Genomic DNA, 17886 nt, shown 5'->3' with positions numbered 1-17886 from the left:
GATAAAACTTGCCAACGAGAAGTAGATTTCGAAAAGTAATTATAAATTTGTTGAACAAAGCCAAAAAAAATCCTCAGCATTTAAACAACTTTTGCATGCATCATTGACCACCAACCTAAAAAAATGTGCGTTGGATGGAATAAAAAAATACTCTTGAACTTATTTTCAAAATTTTTTCTGTTCTCCATTTTTTTTTTTTTTTTTTCATTTTTAATTGGTAAACTCATTTGTTTCAAATGTTCAAGCAATGTGTCTGTTAAAAAGACATCAGTAGCTTTTTCTAATTGTACAATTCCTAAAAAATGTTCTTTTATTTTTACTGAAATAGCGTGAACTTCACTACCAGTTTTCGGTAAGTCAACTAAAACGTATTAACAGCCATTTGATTAGTATGACTGATAGACATCAATCAATATACACCAGACGGAGTACAGTCCAAAACAGAAGTCACTTCAGTTGGACTAAAAGATTTAGACGTTTGGTTTTCAATTTCGTTTTGTTGGCTTGAATTAACAACGTTTCATCTTCAACCACTCAAATCATTTTACTTGTACCGCTTTCAATAGCAATACCACTTTCTTTTACTAACAGTTTCTTTTCGAAAATATTTCAAGAGAGCTCCACTTCGGCTATCTATTTTTATCCAATTGTAATTTTCTATTCCGACAATAACTGGCGGCCCTTTTCTGTTAAACAATTTTTTAAGGTAAATAAAAGTTAAAAACGTAACACTTTAATTACGTATTAAAAATTAATTGAAAAGTTCTGAATATTTTTCATTAAAAGAATTTTCTTAGATAACTAAATTACAAAACGACTAAAAAAATTTTTTTTTCTTTTCGTTTTTTGAAAAGAATCTGTTTCTGCACATTAATGGTATCAAATAAATAATAGATAGCACAATAAGAGTTTCAAAAGCGCTTTACGAGTTTAATTAAAAAATACTACAAAAAAAAAAAAAAAAAGTCAGAAAAAGTTGCGTTTCTTACTTTTTTTGATTTAATAAACTTCAACTTTTTATGTGATGGAAGGTTTTTGCGAATGTTTAAGTTATTGAATGTCAGACTTTTTTTTTATTTTAACTGCTTTTGCATGATTAAGACAAACAACGAATAATAAATGTGGATGCATATTTGCCATTATTTGGGGTATTTTCAAAAAAAAACCGCAAGAAATTTTTGCACCTCGAATTGCTTTTCGCCTCTTTTTCTTTTGCACCCTAAACAGTTGCCTAGTTCGCCTTATTAGCAGATTGCTTTCAGCAAATTTTTGCTATTTCATAAAAATTTCAAAATTAAAACATGCAACGATATAAATAAATTTAAACATCTTTTGTTAATATCCTAGTGTTCTAATGAGACAGCTAATCTTTACAAACAACTAAATCCTCAGCGATGTTAGCGGTCAGGAATGTTAATGCGTCGTAAAGGACTGTTTACCTTTAAAGGTAAATAGAATATTAACCGACAAAAGCAACCTGAGGCTTGATTTAGCAGGTATTTCGACAATCAAAGATTCGCGCGAGTGTGTTTTAACGCAAGAAACTAGTTTCGTTTGTTTAAGAATGGATTTTTATATTCGGCTCTAAGAGTATTATTTTCGTTGTTTTTGTAACTCAATCAAATGCGCGATTCCAGTTGTTTGGAAAATTGCACTAACGTTATTTCAATGTCAACCATTATTCTCGTTAAATGACGTATAGTAATATATTATTAAACGAATTTACAAGGCAGTCAACGCTGGAAGGAGAAGAGGTAGGAGCCACTGCCTCTGTTTCATCGCTAAGAAAAAACTATTTTAGTTTAGGAATATTTAATTTTTTACAGAACTCTGATTTGAAAATTTAATAGAAAAAATGATAATATATCACAATTAGTTGCCCATAAGATGTTGTTCGAAGAAACGCCCTGTTTTTTGCTTCCTCAGTGACTACAATCACATTTAAATATTTCCTTAAACTTCTTTGAAGTAGCTGTGGGCAGGATTGTACTCATGGTAAAAGCAGAATGCAAGTTTTGATAGGCTTATGATATAATGTGATTCTATAACAAAAAAAATCTTTTACTCATATTATAATGGTCTCATCTGCATACTAATTTGTAAAGGAACGTAAGATCTCCAACGGTATGTTCGTCGCCCAAATATGTGCAGATCATAATACCTAAGAAACCGCAATAAAACCCCTGCTCGGTTCTTTGGCCATACGCGAAGTTAACCGATCAGGTTGGTGATAGGTAAATAACAAATCCCACAGTAATAACAAGGTATACATCTCTATTATGGAAAAACTATTGAACTTAAGGACAAAAAAAATCTTTAAAATCGCTGTATTTTTGAAAATATTTAATCGCTGTATTTTTGAAAATATGTTTTCAAAAGCATTTTAAGTAAAAAAATATTCGCTTAGAATTTTTTTACTAACAGGGACTTACTAATTCTTTTACTATAACGAAACTAAAACTTGCAATATATTAAGTTCGAACTGCCAGATCTACAGCTGATTGATGCATAAGTAATAAATCTACATCGTCGATTGGTTTTTAGTCATGAGTTTGATAACGGCTTTATTACTGATTTATTTAAAAAGCTCCAGCAATAGAAAGATTAATTATAAGCATTTATTGTGAACTTTTTTTGTGTGTGCAATTATAAACAGTCTAAAACATTAGGAAACAGAAAAATTCCATTTACTTTGATATTTGATTACAGATCTGCTTGGGTTATCTCATGATATGAAAACTTTTACAAAAGAATTGTCATCATTCTTAATACCGATATTTATTTTCACTTATTCTATTTAATATCGGCAAAGTGAAAAGACTGTAACATCTTCTTGTAATATGAAGTAAAGGAATGTAATTTTTACTTTGCCTTAATTGGTTGTTAAATGTAAATATGAGTCTTTTAACAGCTTAAATTCTTTTTTAGTGTTAGTGATATTGAATTTATTGATAAAGTTTCTTTGATAAACTAACATGGCCAAAGTTTTATCATTTTTCTGCAAAAAGAAAAGGTTAGTGCTTTCTCGGACTTTCTTCAAATGTATTTTGTAATTCTTTGTTACGCTAATTGCTTTTCATCTGTTTATTAGAAAAAGTTCGAATTCGTTAGAAGCTGTGAAGAAATTTGATTTAAAAAAATAAGAAACTTTTAAAGTTTTAAAATATTCACCTAGATCACCTTTGTTTGGAGAAAAGAGGTTTGGTGAAAAGATTACCAAAAAGTACAAATTGTCTGATATACTGGGCAGGTTCGGAATTTTTTAATAAACAATTTCCTGAGGCTTATTGAACAATTTTTCAACTATGAGCAAGCCACTTTTTTTTTTTCCTACTCAGATTTTTTTCTATTTGAATAGAAAAAAAGAAAGAAGTATAAATTTTATTTTTATATTTTATATAGGCTAATATTTTAACAAGTATTTAAGAGTTAACAAGAAACTAAGATTATAATTTAAATAATAGCATTTAGTTACTTAGGTTTGTGTTCAACTGAAATTCTCATTTAAACTTTATTACAATTTTTTTATTTAAATTTTATCATAAAATCAAGATCACGTTATGCAACTTAAACGAAGTTGAAGGCAAAACTACCAAAAACTACCAAATAAAAAAACTACCTATAACATAAAATATTTTTAAGAATTTCCATAAAATATCCTAGACAAGATATCCTCTGCGTTCATGAAATTTTAGAGTCTGAAACATGAGCGAAATCATATTTCAAAGCATTTCTTAATGACTACAGCACCCAAAAAGTAAGATTAATAAATGAAATACTAATCGTAGTGATCAATATACAACGGGAACAATATGAAATTTTTCTTTTAACTTTAAAGAGGCGGTTTCTCGATCGTGTACCGTGGAGAAAACTTAGCAACGAGTAAGCAATGCGCTATCAAATGTATCAATAAAAAAAATCTTGTTGGAAACGATGAACAAAATTTAAATAATGAGATTTCTATTCTAAAAAAGTAAATAATTTGTTTAAAATTTATTATTCATTTTTTTAAACAGTTTTGAAAACTAATTATTAAAAAATCTTTTGCATATTTAGGATCGATCATCCGCATATTGTGCATTTAATTGAAGTTATCGACAATAGACGTTTTTTCTATATCATCATGGAGCTGTAAGTAAGAATTATTCCTAACCTTTACTATCTACCTTAAGCATAGCCGCGGCAGAATTAAAACGGAAGGAAGGTGGAGGGGAGGGGGAAGGAGAGAACAATTGGGGACTATGGTCAGAAAGCACAAAATACGCGAAGTCCTAAAAAACATTGCTTTCAATAACAAACTTTTAATTGTAGGTATTTAAATACCCAAAAATCTAAGTGCTCAAAAATGAACAATTATTGAAAAAGGTTTCTCTGAAGAAAAGTCAACATCTATTAAATTAAATAATTTTGAAAAAATAATTAAACTCTTCGTGAATTTTTCAAGAAAGGAAAAAAATAAAGAATTATTTATTCATTAAACCTATTGCTGCCAATATTTATGAATGAATTTGATTTTGTATGTTTAAAAATGATTATTCAAAAATAACCTTTAATATAAGGTCGACATCTATGAAAAAGGTCCATGGTTGTGTATTTTATATAAGGAAAAAAATAATCTTTAATGAGTTCTTAAAAGTTTGCTCATCATAAAAAGTTTTTGCAAGTCTAAAACTAAGTTTTAATACATAAAAATTATTTTCTTAAAAATATTTCTTATCTTTTAAAATCTAAACATATTTACATGTAAATCCGCGATATTTGTTATTTAAAGTTCTTTTTAAAATAGCGAATTTCCACGGATTTCCACCTGATTTCCACCAACTGTAGATAAAACATTAAATAGAGAACTTCTTTATGTTTTGTATCGCTGCTTCAAACCATGTTTTAAAACAGCGTAGTAACGTTTATGACATTTATGTAACTTGTTAATAGTTAACAATGACAGACAAATGTTTCAACATTATAGGATCAAGTCTGTAATTTGAAGACTACAATAGATTACATAGCAACAAAGTAATTTTTAAATTTTTACAGTAAAACATGTGTTACATAGTTGTATTGCTGTTATTTTATGAATTTTTCTGAGGGTTTTTTTTTTATTTTATTTTAAAGAAACTTAATTTGAAATTTCGGTTGTGATGATAACGATTGTTCTAAAATTTCGTAATTCAACAGATAGTGTAGTAGTTTTGCTATTGAAATGCTTGCATTCGATGAGCTTTAAATATAGTTTAAGTATGGAACCCATTGAAAACGATTACAAATACACCGTTTGAAATCAAAAAGGTTTATTAAATTGCTGCATTAAGAGCCGTTTTAGTTAATCAATTTAGGAGGGGTTCACAAAGTGTTTCATATGAAATCCTTTCAACTCTATTTTTGCTGTTAATTATGCTTGAATATAGTTATGTTATTTATGTTGGCCGTGCAGAAATTGTTTGTTTAAGAAAAGCAAAGACAAAATAATAAGTTAGTAGTCATGTATATGTAATAACCTGAGCCATGCAACGATACCTCCATTTATTAATAACTGTTTGCAATTTTTTACAAAAACATTTAGGAATAAAAGAACCCTGCAGAAGGAAGAATCCTTTTAGTTGTTAAGAACCCCAATTGTTGCACTTGAAACCCTAGAGCTCGATATAGAACTCTAACACTTTACAGTGTAAAAAGATATTTGTTATTGTGGTAACAAAAATTACAAAAGATAAACAACATTTGTAAAATACTTTAAATTGAATTAAAATAAAGAGTTGAAAAATTTGCAAGCTTTTGTAACAGCAAATTTGCAAGCTTTCGTAACAGCAAATTTATCTAATAAATTTTAAAAAATTATTTCGTTAAAGAGAGGTATTTGGTTTTTAAAATTTTGAAGAAGTAAATCCATTAGTTTCATATTGGTATTTCCTTTCAAAATATTTTTTTTTATAAAAAGTGTTTCATAAAAATAAAAAAAGTCTCCAAAAAATAATCAAATTATTATAAGTGTTTTTATTTTGTATGATTGATGTAAATTGATAATAACTATACAGATATTCCAGTATATAATCTATGCAAACTCATTTTGGTTTATTCACCTGTTAAAAATCCAGATAGTGGAAACTTCCATAATCTGAATAGGATTTGTTTCTTTTATATCTTTTCCAGTAAACTTTGAATCTTGAATGCATTGCTTCTGTTTCCTGTTTGCTGAACAGTTTAAGTACCCTGTTATCTGATAAATTCTGGAACATAGTAGAAAATAAAATATGCTTTTGGAGTCAGTGACAGGCAAGAAGAATTCCAATATTATGATTGAATGGCTCAATACTTTTCAAGAAACTGATAATTGATATTTCTGAAGAGCCTGAATTTTTTAATGAAACCTTGAGCTTAAAATGAACTTTGCAGAAAATTTTAAAAGGATGTCAACATTCTGTAAGAGCTTACTGTACTCAATCCCTTCAATTATTTGAGATTCATCTTCAAACTTCCCAATCTTCTTGAAACTCCTCTGGTGGAAAGGTTTTCCAAATGCGTGTTAAATAAACAATAGAGGTGTTTGCTTAAATGTGTGTTATTTTCACACAAGAGTTTGGCAACTTTAAGATTAGATGAACTTATGAGCTTGATAGTGGTTGTGTTGAACAAATCCAGCAACTGCTTAATGTTTTTATTAAATTCTGGGACTTCTTCACCAACTGCGATGATTAATTTGTACTTAACTCCTGTGTCTAAGGTAAAAGTAGTTGTCAGGAGTTTCAGGTTTCCTTTTAAGAACTAGTTGTCTCATAAACTCCTTGTGGTATATTAATAACAAATACTCCTTCAGAAATGATGCACCAACATCAATTCCAAGATTCACAAGGTGACCTCTTTCAAGCATAACATAGTTTATTAGGGAATTCAAAATCTTGCAATGAATTATGTCAGTATTTTCAGTTGCTGTAAATTGTTTCTTTAAAATGTGCTTGATTTATGATAGTGTCAACAACTCAGAGCTTCTTTCCTTAAATGGCAACCTTTTTCCTAAAATATCCCTCAACCAGTTTGGTTGCTGGTGATTTATTCAAAATAAATGCTGATTATCTCATTCTGGAGTTTAAAAGCTTTGTAATAAGCTAAACATATGGTTTCAACTCACTACTCCATTTTGAGAATGTTTAGCAAAAATGATGCTCAAGATAAGCTTCTTTTTTTTAGCTGCAGTTTGTTGATTTAGTGTTGAAATGGGTAGAATATCCATATTAAATTGTCTGAAATTTAATTACAAATTGCTTCTGAGACAGGTTTCATTAACTGATGCAAGAGAAAAAATCAAAGTGTTAAAAAAAAAAAAGGTGGGTCAAAGACCAATCTTGTTTTAGACAAGTGAAAGGACTATAGAGCAATTCCACGACCGTCTCACAAAAAATGATAAAATTAAACCAACCCAATATAGATAATACTATATATCAGTAGAAAGCTCTACTTCTCCTCTTTCAGAAAATATATAGCTTATTATAGTATGCCGCTATTATAAAAGATAACATGGGCTGAAACAGAAGGTAAAAGTAGGCGTTTTTGCAATAATTTAATTCATTTTTAATCACCAAAGTTAAATTGAACCTGTAAAAAATTCAAAAACTGTCTTGCTCATTGCAATAAGGTTTTTAGCTGCACTAATCATTCCTACTTATGATAAAAACATACTTATTGCCAGACGAATTCAGAATACCATTTGTTTTAATCAAATGCTATTACCACTATTGTCACGCTGTGACAATTAGGGTACCAATCGTTTTATTTCTTAGACAACCAGTAAAACTTAGGGTTTCAAAAATCCAGCGCAATGAGAACTCAATCTAGTACATCTAAAAAAATACTAACATGTTTAAAAAAGTAATTAGCTCAAGTTACTTTTAGAATCTTTTTATGTCACACCGTGACGTCACGGCGTGACAATTTTTTAACAACATTTAAAACAAAATTTAAAACTGCTAAACTGAAAGCACAATTAAGTTTTTATCAACTTTAAGGACCCAGATTACTGAGCAGCCTACTTTCTTTTACATCATCTACAAAAACTACAAATTACAGGTATGTTTTGCATAGGCAACATTTGGAGGATGAATGCTCAGCTATCCTTGAGGCTCTCTTTTGAGATACATAGAGCCTCTCTAAAGGATAACTGTAACTCCATTGAGCCTTAGATGTAATACGTGCATCTCCATAACTAATGTGTTGCCATTTTTTTTAATCTTTCAAGGGTTTAACATGCCTCTTACTCATGCTGAGCGTCAAAAGAAATATCGTGAAAGACAGTTAGAAAAGTTTGGCAAAAAAGTAGTTAAAGGAAAAGAATCAAAAAAAAGAAAAGAAAGAAGACTCGCTAATTTGGAGGCTGAACGAGAAAAAGAAAGGCAGCGAAAGAGAAAGAGCAGACAAAAAATAGCAGAATCAAAATCTGTAGCTGTTACATCACCCCCTTACAAATCTGCTAGCACTCTTGGAATAGCTGTTAAGAGAGCCGAGTCAGCACTACCAAAATCACCCAGAAAGAGGGCTAAAGTTGTACAAAAACTTTTAACAAAAATGAATGAAATCCCAAGCCCAGAAAAAATACTTAGTAAAAATGCATTAGATGCTTTAACTGTAAAATTGGTTCTTGATTTTTACCAGCGTGATGATATATCCCGTCAAGCACCCGGTAAAAGAGACACCATTGTGGTGAGATTAAAGTACAAGAAAGAAACTGTGCAAAAACGTCATTTGTATATGAATGTTAATGAAGCTTATGCTGTTTTTAAAAGTGATTATCCTGAAGAATCAGTCGGAAAATCAAAGTTTGCTAGTTTACGCCCACCACATGTGCTTTTGTCTAGTTCAATGTCAAGAAACGTTTGTTGCTGTCAACAGCATCAAAATATAATTCTTATCCTTGAAGCCTTGCACAAGTTTGATTCAAATTTTCCATTGTATTCACATAAATTTCCTCTAAGCATTGTATGTGATGGTGAAAAAGACATTTGTTATAATAATATGTGTACCACATGTAAAGATGCTGCAAAGTTTCATAATCTATTTCTTTTGAATGAAATTGACAAGAATAAATGCATTACATGGTACCAATGGGAAAAAGTTGCAGAAGGTAATGGAAAGGAATATATTAAAAAAATTGAAAAAAAGGGAAGAGTTGATGATCTTTACAGCAGCTTTTCAAAATCTTTACCTTCATTTCTTTGGCATTATTTTATTAAACAGAAACAATCAATTACATATCGTGATCATAAGGTCCAACTTCAAAGTAATGAAGACACAGCCGTTCTTCAAGTGGATTTTGCTGAAAATTTTTCAACTTTGTGGCAAGATGAAGTGCAGTCAGCACATTTGCACAAGAAGCAAGTTACTGTTTTTACTGCTGTATTTTGGTACCAAAATTCATGCTCATCAGCTGTCATAGTTTTAGATGATTTAAGCCATTCAAAAGAATCTATTCTTGTATTTGTTCATAGTTTATTATCTAAGCATATTGAATCAAGTGTTAAAATACTACAAGTTTGGACAGACGGCCCAAGTAATCAATTTAAAAATCGTTTTATTGCATCAGCAATACCCTGGTTGGAAGAACAGCATGGTTTAAAATTATTCTGGAACTTTTTCGCTGCTTCTCATGGGAAAGGACCAGTAGATGCTATTGGTGGGACCGTTAAAAGAATAGCAACGCAAAAAATAATCCAGAGAAAATGTATGATAACTGATGCCATAACTTTTCATGAAGCTGTTAAACTGAGACTAATTTCAATGTCTATTTTGTTTCTATGGAAGATATTATAAATACAATAAAAAAATTTAAAATTGATGAGTTATTTACAAAAGCACCAGCAAAACCAGGAATATTTGCAGCGCACCTAATTCAAAACAATAATGGTAAAATAGAAATGCGACCGTATTCAAGTGCCAAGTATTTAGTGAAACAACTTACGTCTTCAGACGAAATCACCAAAAAACTTTAAAACGTTGTATATATGACAGCAATATAATATGGACGCGATTTGACACTGATATAGTATGGGCGTGTTCGGCAGATTGCTATGTAAAAACTATTTTTATGAAGATGTAATTATATATTTGTCTAATACTTCTCTATTTAGTTTTAAATTTATTAATAACAGCCCATTTACCTGGTTTATAATTGCCCAAATGTGTCTGGTCACGCTGTGACGTTTACCACTAGTTAATTAAAGGTGCACTTGTTTGAAATTTAATTAAATAAATGTTATTTAGCTATAAAACTTGTAAGAGTAATGTCTAAACTTTTTGTTTAATGCCAAGTTAATAATTCAGTTCATCTATATTAGCTGAATCGCGATGTTCATCTAAAAACTAAAAAACAGTGAGAGAATTTTGGTCACGCTGTGACGTTTTATATTTTCTCGCATGAATAAGAGGCTAATATATCTACCCTAATTTTTTTTCTTTTTTTTTGTAGCACCTTTTACGAGCTAACAAAAAAGCAAAAAAAAATTCTTTTTATATCCATTTAATAATAAAATATTGAAGGCTAAAGGCAAAAGAAAAGACGGTTGTCACGCTGTGACGGTCGTGGAATTGCTCTATACCAATCACAAGCCAGGATGATCAGTAGGATGATCAGTATTTTCAAACCAACTTTTTAGGAAATAGTAATCCTTTTAATAACCTTGCAAAAGAAAAGAAAATTGCAAAAGGCCGTTTCTCTTTCTTGTATTTGACAACAAGTATGATTGATTGTGTTATTTGGGACTAAAATACACCAACAATGTAGAAGTTTATTCAATGCATCTTTAACCTTGAATTTGATCATCTGGGCGACTTGATCGTTATAAAAAACCATTTTGAATGCCATTAATTCCTCACAGGTTTAAAGAACTCTAGAGTAGCAATAAAATGTTTTTTAAAAAAGTATGAAAAGAGTGTTTCTTTGTCACAGCGAACACAAAGTTGCAATTATAAATCTTCTCTTCCATAAAAACTTTTAAAAACATTTCGCGTTCAATTAATACTCGCTTTTAATTCATTAAAAACCCCTCAAAAGTCTTCATAAAGAAAACCGTTCGAACTATATTTTCTTATATTAATGCAAGGAAACTTCGTAACGTCAATTTCTTTTACGACTTTAAACGATTTCTTTTGCGCATTGCCTACACCCTGAACTTTCATTGAATATGCTTAGATAGATGATAATAGAATTTTATGATTCCTTAGTTTTATCATATTGTGTAACTTTTGTGCTCAATATGATGATTGAATTAAATTGCCTAATGTTTTAACTTCCATAACGCATAAAGAAATAGAAAAGAATTTGTAATTATAGCGTTACTTGTGAATAATTGTGTGCGTAAAAGATATGTCATTATTAGTCTAGTCAAATTAGGGTCCAACCTGGACAAAATTTGGATAAAGATGAATTTGGTATCATTCGAAGCGTAATTTTATCTGCTTTAACATATCCAAAATCCACCAAAATCCATATTGGGCAAAAAAAGTTATGATTATTTTAGCTCACCTCACTTTTATTCAAATTTATTGAAAATACAAAAAAAAACCGTCGTGTCTACTGTCAATAAGTTGTAATAACTTGTTATAAAGTTGCTTAGTCTTTATGAAATTTTGCGCAGATATAGCCCAATGTGTTAAAATTTAAAAAAATGAAATGTGCTTCAGAAATCTTTTAAATGCTGATGTCAGCAGTTTTTTTACAATATTTTTTACATAGGCTAATACTTATAGTATATTAACACACCTTTACTTAAAAATTTATTAGATATATAGTTGATATTGAGACTGAAATAAAAAAAACTTGTTTATTAGTATAACTATTTAAAAAAACAAGCATTTTTGAAATATTTTCTTTCATAATAAATATATTTTTAACTACTGTTGAATAATTTTTCATTTAAGGTTTAAATATTAGTGCTTTTTACACTCGACTAATATAATTAGAAATAATATCAAAAGTCAAATAAAAAAAAAACATTTTTTCAAAAATGTTTCCATCTCCATCTTCACTACTTTCATATTCATTTTCGCTGTCATCGATATTGACGTCATTTTTTGGTGCATTTGTGCACTCCAAACCTTGGCACTGTCCGCAGGCTGTCATGCAATTTATTCCATGACGTCGACATTGGCATTGTTTTCCACATGGTGTTTTAGTATTAGTGCCGCAGTTATAATGTTAAGAATGTGAATTGGTGCAGGATCCTGAATAAAAAAATACTTAAGTTGAAAAGTTTATTAAAACTATTTTTGGGAGCTGGTTTAAACTTAGATTGTTTATTGAAAAATGAGTATTTTCAAGAAATCCGTTTTGAAAGTAAAATCGGCATTTGTGGTTTATTTTGCTGCTCCAGTATACCTACATTGTCTGTCTTTATAGGTACTAAAACGTCATTTTTTCCTTCTCTATCCCCACTTTGTTTCATCCATATTGACTCCCAACCATTGCTGAATTTGTAAATGCACTCGAAACGAATGGTACTTGATCGCGCTTTCAGTTGGTGGTAGTCGTTCTGGCTGAATTCCTTTTTTGGAAGTTGCCACCATTCTCATATACTTTTGTTTCCTTAGTTGTGCTAGCGAGACTTGTTTATTTTTTTCACCTATAGTAATAGTTGAGCTAAATTAAACCTCTGCAAAACAATGTGGACGTATAATTATAAAATAAACAGTATTATAAATCAATAAAAAAAAATATGATCATTGTCTTGCATACCATATATGTTCAAAACCACTTGTATTCCAACATTAGCTACCTGATCTTGTGTTGCAAAAGGATCTTGGAATACTGTACATAAAGATTGAGCGAACTCACTATTCGATTCAATAAACTTCAGTACAGCTATCTTTCCTTGACTAAAAAGCGCAAAGGTAGTATCACATCCACTCCATGCATGGATAAACAACAAACATTTTTTCACGTGATATGATAAACTTTATGTAACATTCTTTATGATAATTGTTTCCGTATTTTTTTTTTCATAATTATTTTAGCTTAACGGCGCAAAAAAATCTCACACATGGTTTGATCCCACATGTGAACCGGCATAACAAGAATGTCTGTATCATCAGCTATGATAGTCACACATTTTCCATTTTGTACAAGCACAATTCCTTTTGTAGCAATGGTTCTGTCAGCGTCTCCTTCGCATTCCACTACTATATGACCTTTTTCTCTTAGCTTTATTACCAATGCTTTGATCAAAGCAGTTTTGTTATTGCTGTTTGATAGAAATTCAGATTGTTTGCAGTTCACTTGGTTTTTTGGTTGGAATACAATGTTGATAGACTTTCTTGCTCTCCTTTGATGTTCTTGATCTTTGATGGATGATTTGTAACCATCAAAAATAATTAAAGTATGATTACCATACTTTTTTGTAATATATGTACAATATTGTTCAATAATGTCTGAATATGTAGCTGGGAGACTCCAAAAAACTCGATGCAGCAAAGCTCCGCCGTCAAGAATATAGGTTGTGTCATTATTCACTTTTAAAATTGTTGAATCCTTAATGAGTTCTCTACCAAGCTCTGCTTTGTTTGGTTTCCTCATTAATCCATCTTTGAAGAGAGATGTGGGCTCCGGTGTTAATTCATATTCGAAGCAGTCAGTCAAATCTTCAACCCTCTCAATTAGCATGATTAGTCTTTGGAACGAAACATTAGGATCTACGTGGACTGCATCGCCATTAACTTTAACAGATGGCATCAACTTGGCAAGTGTCTTGACCTGCTTTGAATGCTTGATAGCTGCTTGATTGATTGCAATATTATTAAGACTGTTTTGAATCTCTAAACCCACATTTTCTGCTTGATCACAATTGATTTCATCATTCTTATCAACACATAGGCTAGTAAATATACATTGAAGTCCTGAGTCTTGAAATTCAAATGGGTTAAACAGCTCGAGCTGCTCCTTTAATGCTTTAAAATCTTTAGTATCTCTTTTTCGCCGAGACTCACCAGATTCACAATGTTGCTGACTGCTCTCAAAACGATGCTTTGTCAATGTTGACATGGAATCATGGATTGCTCCGCATTTGTGCAAGTTACTGACCCAAAGATTCCTTGTAGACTCTGACATACGCCTTCCTCTAGTTAAGCCTCCATTGCTTTTCATTGATTTTATCATGCACTGTTCAATTACTAAATCCAGCCAAAGACCAGCCCAATATCGATCTGTGCGTCTAATACAATGGTAACCTGATTTACAGTAAAGCCAAGGATGTTCTGAATTAAGTGAGTGCATAGATTGTAGATACAACCGAGCACTTTTGGCATAGTTTATATGCCCTGTTGCGGCAAATAAATAAGCATCAGCCTGGTGGCTTCCAGATGTTCGTGCCAGTTCCCAGTTCTCTCTGCTCTGATGAACATTTTGATAATGCTAATGTATTCAAGATATTGCAACCATAGTTTTGCTGTTCTGGATGAATGGGAAAGCTGTGTTTTTAAATTTTCAATAAGATTTGTGAATCTTATAACTTCACTACTATTGTTTATCACTTCCAAATCCATGTTTCCTTAGACCAGATCCTGATACATATTTTCTAGAGAACTATCAGCATCATCTTTGGGGCTTTTTTTAAAAAGTAGACTCATTAAGGTAGACTCAACTAAGAAGTGAGCTCTTAGTGCTCTAGCTACTGCTTTACCAGTCATTATATGCGTGACAGAGTTGTTTGCATAAATAAGTTCCAGTAATCTATTCAGCCCTGATCCCTCCATGACCATACCAATACTTCCTAGGAAGCTCATAAAGATGTGGAATCTTTATGAGCTTCCTAGGAAGTATTGGTATAGTCATGGTCAAAATTCAGCTCTACAGTTTACCAAGTACACAAAATATATTATTTGAAAAGAAAAATTAGTGCATTTTGAGCATGCTATGCTGGTATTAAAGTAAAAAATGATGGTGTCATCATTTTATGTAATTAATTTTTACATTTTTATAATTTGTAAACCAAATTTTTTTAAAAATATTATATGAATCGCGTCATTTTTCGCTGAATTATGACAATTTATTGACAGCAAGTCGTACGGGTTTAGTTTATTTTTTAAAAAAAAATCTACAAAGTGAGGTCAACAATAATATTTATAACTTTTTTTGCCCAAAATGAATTTTGGTGGATTTTGGATATATTAAAGTAGATAAAATTACGCTTCGAATGATACCAAATTCATTTATATCCAAATTTTGTCCAGGTTAGCCCTTTTTTAGACTTATTTTGACTAGACTATTATAGCGTTACTTGTAAATAATTGTATGTGTGAAAAGATGTGTGAATGCCTTATAGCATTACTTGTAAATAATTGTATTTGTGAAAAGATATGTGTGAATGCTTAGGGAATGCCTACTTGTAAATAATTGTATGTGTGAAAAGATATGTGTGAATACCTAGGGAATTAACTTGTATATAAATTGTGTTGAATTTTACAAAGATACATCGGCGTTTACGCACAACTAAAAAACGATCTTTTTTATGCGAAACTACAAGCTATTTTGGCGAAATGGCGACTAAACTTGATTTAAAGTTAATTCCAGAGTTTAGTGGAAACGATCAACAGTCAGTTGCGGAGTGGCTGGAAAAGGTTGAATTGGTATGTAAAGTAATTGGTGTAACCGATCTGGCACGTGTGGTTCCTCTCCGTCTCACTGATGGTGCATTCGTAGTGTATCAACAGTTAACAGAGACTGATAAAGAAAATTTTAAGAGAATAAAGGAGGCTTTGCTTGAAGCTTTTGCCGTTGATGGATTCACAGCCTACGAGCAGTTTGTCACGAGAAAACATGGAGAAGCAGTTGATGTTTATTTGGCAGAACTACGAAGATTGTCTACCCTAATTGGTGGGCTACCAGACAAAGCGATCGCGTGTGCCTTTGTTGCTGGGCTCCCCGAGGAAGTTCGACGAATGCTGAGATCGAGTTCTCGTATGGACGATCTTACAACTGTTCAAATACTTGCGCGAGCAAGGACTCTGATGATCGAGGAACGGAACAACGGGATGGTGGAAAAATTTGCTGTAGCTGCAATGAAAAGTAGTGATCCGAGGTTGCTAGAAGATAAAACACAATCAGTGTGCTATGAATGCAAACTTCCCAATCACTTTGCGAGAGATTGTCATTTAAGAAGACATAATTATCGAAACAAGTCAAGTAGAAGACGGGAGTCAAGCGATGTGCTGTGTTACTCGTGTCAAGAGTATGGACACACATCAAGAATGTGTCCAAAAAACGGAGTGAGGGAGAAGACGTCTGCGCCAGTTCTCTCCCTAAACAATCAATAATGGCGTTACCTACCATGCTCTTGGATATTAACGGTGTATTTCAGGATGTGCTAATTGACTCAGGGTGTACCTGCTGCATCATCTATAAAAAATGTGCGACAAAAATAACGAAGAAAGAAGTTAGCGTGGTAATTGTAAATGGACAACAACAGCAGTGCGAAGGTGTTAGCCAAACTCGAATCACCGCGCCAAATGGAAATACAGTGTGTGTGGAAGCACTTGTGGTCAATTTCAAACCACTGGGTTTTTGTTTCATAATGGGTATGAATGGAATAGTGGCACTTGGTGGAGTATCGATTTCTGCAACGCGGGATGTTTGTTTTATGAAAAAAGAAGCATGTTTACTTGGTTTAAAAAGCGATTTGTCAATAGATGTTCATGATATGAATATAACGGCTCAGGATTTCACAGCTTCATTTGAAAAGAAAAATAGAGAATGGATAAAAATAGAGAATGGATTGCGTGGAAATGGAATACCAAACCTGAAAATCTGGTGAATAGAATTGCTGAATATACCATCCCCATCGGCATAAAACACGATTACGAAAAAGAAATTGAAAGGTGGATAGAGAAAAAATGGCTGCAAAAGTACGAAGCGAAAAAACACGGTCCAGTAAAAGGTTTGGTTCCACTTATGGCAGTGGTGCAGCAAAACAAAGGGAAAGTGCGACCAGTGTTAGACTTCAGGGAGCTGAACACGTTTATTGAACCATTTACGGCGAACACGGATGCATGTGCTGACAAACTTCGAGACTGGAGACGGCTTGGAGAAAATATTTCAATTATTGATTTATCATCGGTCTACATGCAACTCAAAATCAGCGAGGAACTCTGGGCTTACCAAACTGTTGTGTTCCGTGGACAGAGGTTTTGTTTAACACGTTTGGGATTTGGCCTGAACGTTGCGCCCGTCATAATGAAAGCAGTTATGGACAAAGTTCTATCGCAAGACGAAAAGATCTGGAAGGGAACATCATCATACATTGATGATATTCTTGTAAATGAAGATATCGTATCAGTTCGCAGTGTACTTGATCATTTGGATATGTATGGACTACATTGTAAGCCGGCGGTTCGTGTGTCCGAAGGGGCGAGAGTTCTAGGATTACAAGTTGGAATTGAAAATAAGAAGTTATTTTGGAAGAGAGACAACGATTTTGGTGAAATTCCAAGTTCTCTAACGAGGCGAAAAATCTTCTCTTTATGTGGAAAAATGACAGGGAATCTTCCAGTTTGTGGTTGGTTGCGTGTAGCTTCGTCATTTGTTAAAAGGACGGCAAACGCCCTAACGAAAACATGGGATGAGAAGATACAATGCGATTTTGTTGAAAAAATGGTGAACGATATGGTAAAAAGAACACGTAACGACGATCCTGCCAAAGGAGTTTGGAATGTTTATGGCAACGAGGCAACAGTGTGTGTGGATCCTAGTTCACTAGCGCTAGGTGTGAGTATCGAAGTTGATGGCAATATAATCGAAGACGCTTGTTGGTTAAGAAAAGATGATACAACACATATAAACATGTCTGAACTCGATGCAGTAATTAAAGGACTAAACATGGGTCTCAATTGGAAGATGAATGTCTTGCATATTTGCAC

The 17886-nt window shown here is 32.0% G+C and overlaps 1 protein-coding gene and 1 pseudogene across 5 annotated transcripts in view; one reads left to right on the top strand and one right to left on the bottom strand.

The window, feature by feature from the left end:
- Nucleotides 1–17886, top strand: part of LOC145192630 (calcium/calmodulin-dependent protein kinase type 1-like) — a 38515-nt gene that overhangs the window by 13914 nt on the left and 6715 nt on the right. For 3 of the 5 annotated variants that reach the window (XR_016452192.1, XM_090086318.1, XM_090086326.1), the window contains 4 exons: nt 2929–3013; nt 3176–3250; nt 3839–3973; nt 4057–4131. Coding sequence is in view for 3 of the 5 variants with exons in the window: in XM_090086318.1 (XP_089942444.1) it covers nt 2976–3013; nt 3176–3250; nt 3839–3973; nt 4057–4131 (323 nt within the window). In the remaining 2 variants the exon portion in view is untranslated. Of the gene's footprint in view, nt 1–1499; nt 1755–2928; nt 3014–3175; nt 3251–3838; nt 3974–4056; nt 4132–17886 lie in introns of those variants that run through there. The other 2 variants (XR_016452196.1, XM_090086311.1) reach the window with 1 other exon arrangement.
- On the bottom strand, nt 12474–14763 carry LOC149894514 (uncharacterized; annotated as a pseudogene).

The sequence above is a fragment of the Hydra viridissima genome, unplaced genomic scaffold (assembly GCF_058129835.1).
Source record: "Hydra viridissima isolate aposymbiotic clone 2 unplaced genomic scaffold, HvirCarnegie_v1 scaffold_1, whole genome shotgun sequence".
Classification (NCBI taxonomy): domain Eukaryota; kingdom Metazoa; phylum Cnidaria; class Hydrozoa; order Anthoathecata; family Hydridae; genus Hydra; species Hydra viridissima.
This window is presented reverse-complemented; position numbering and strand designations above follow the sequence as displayed.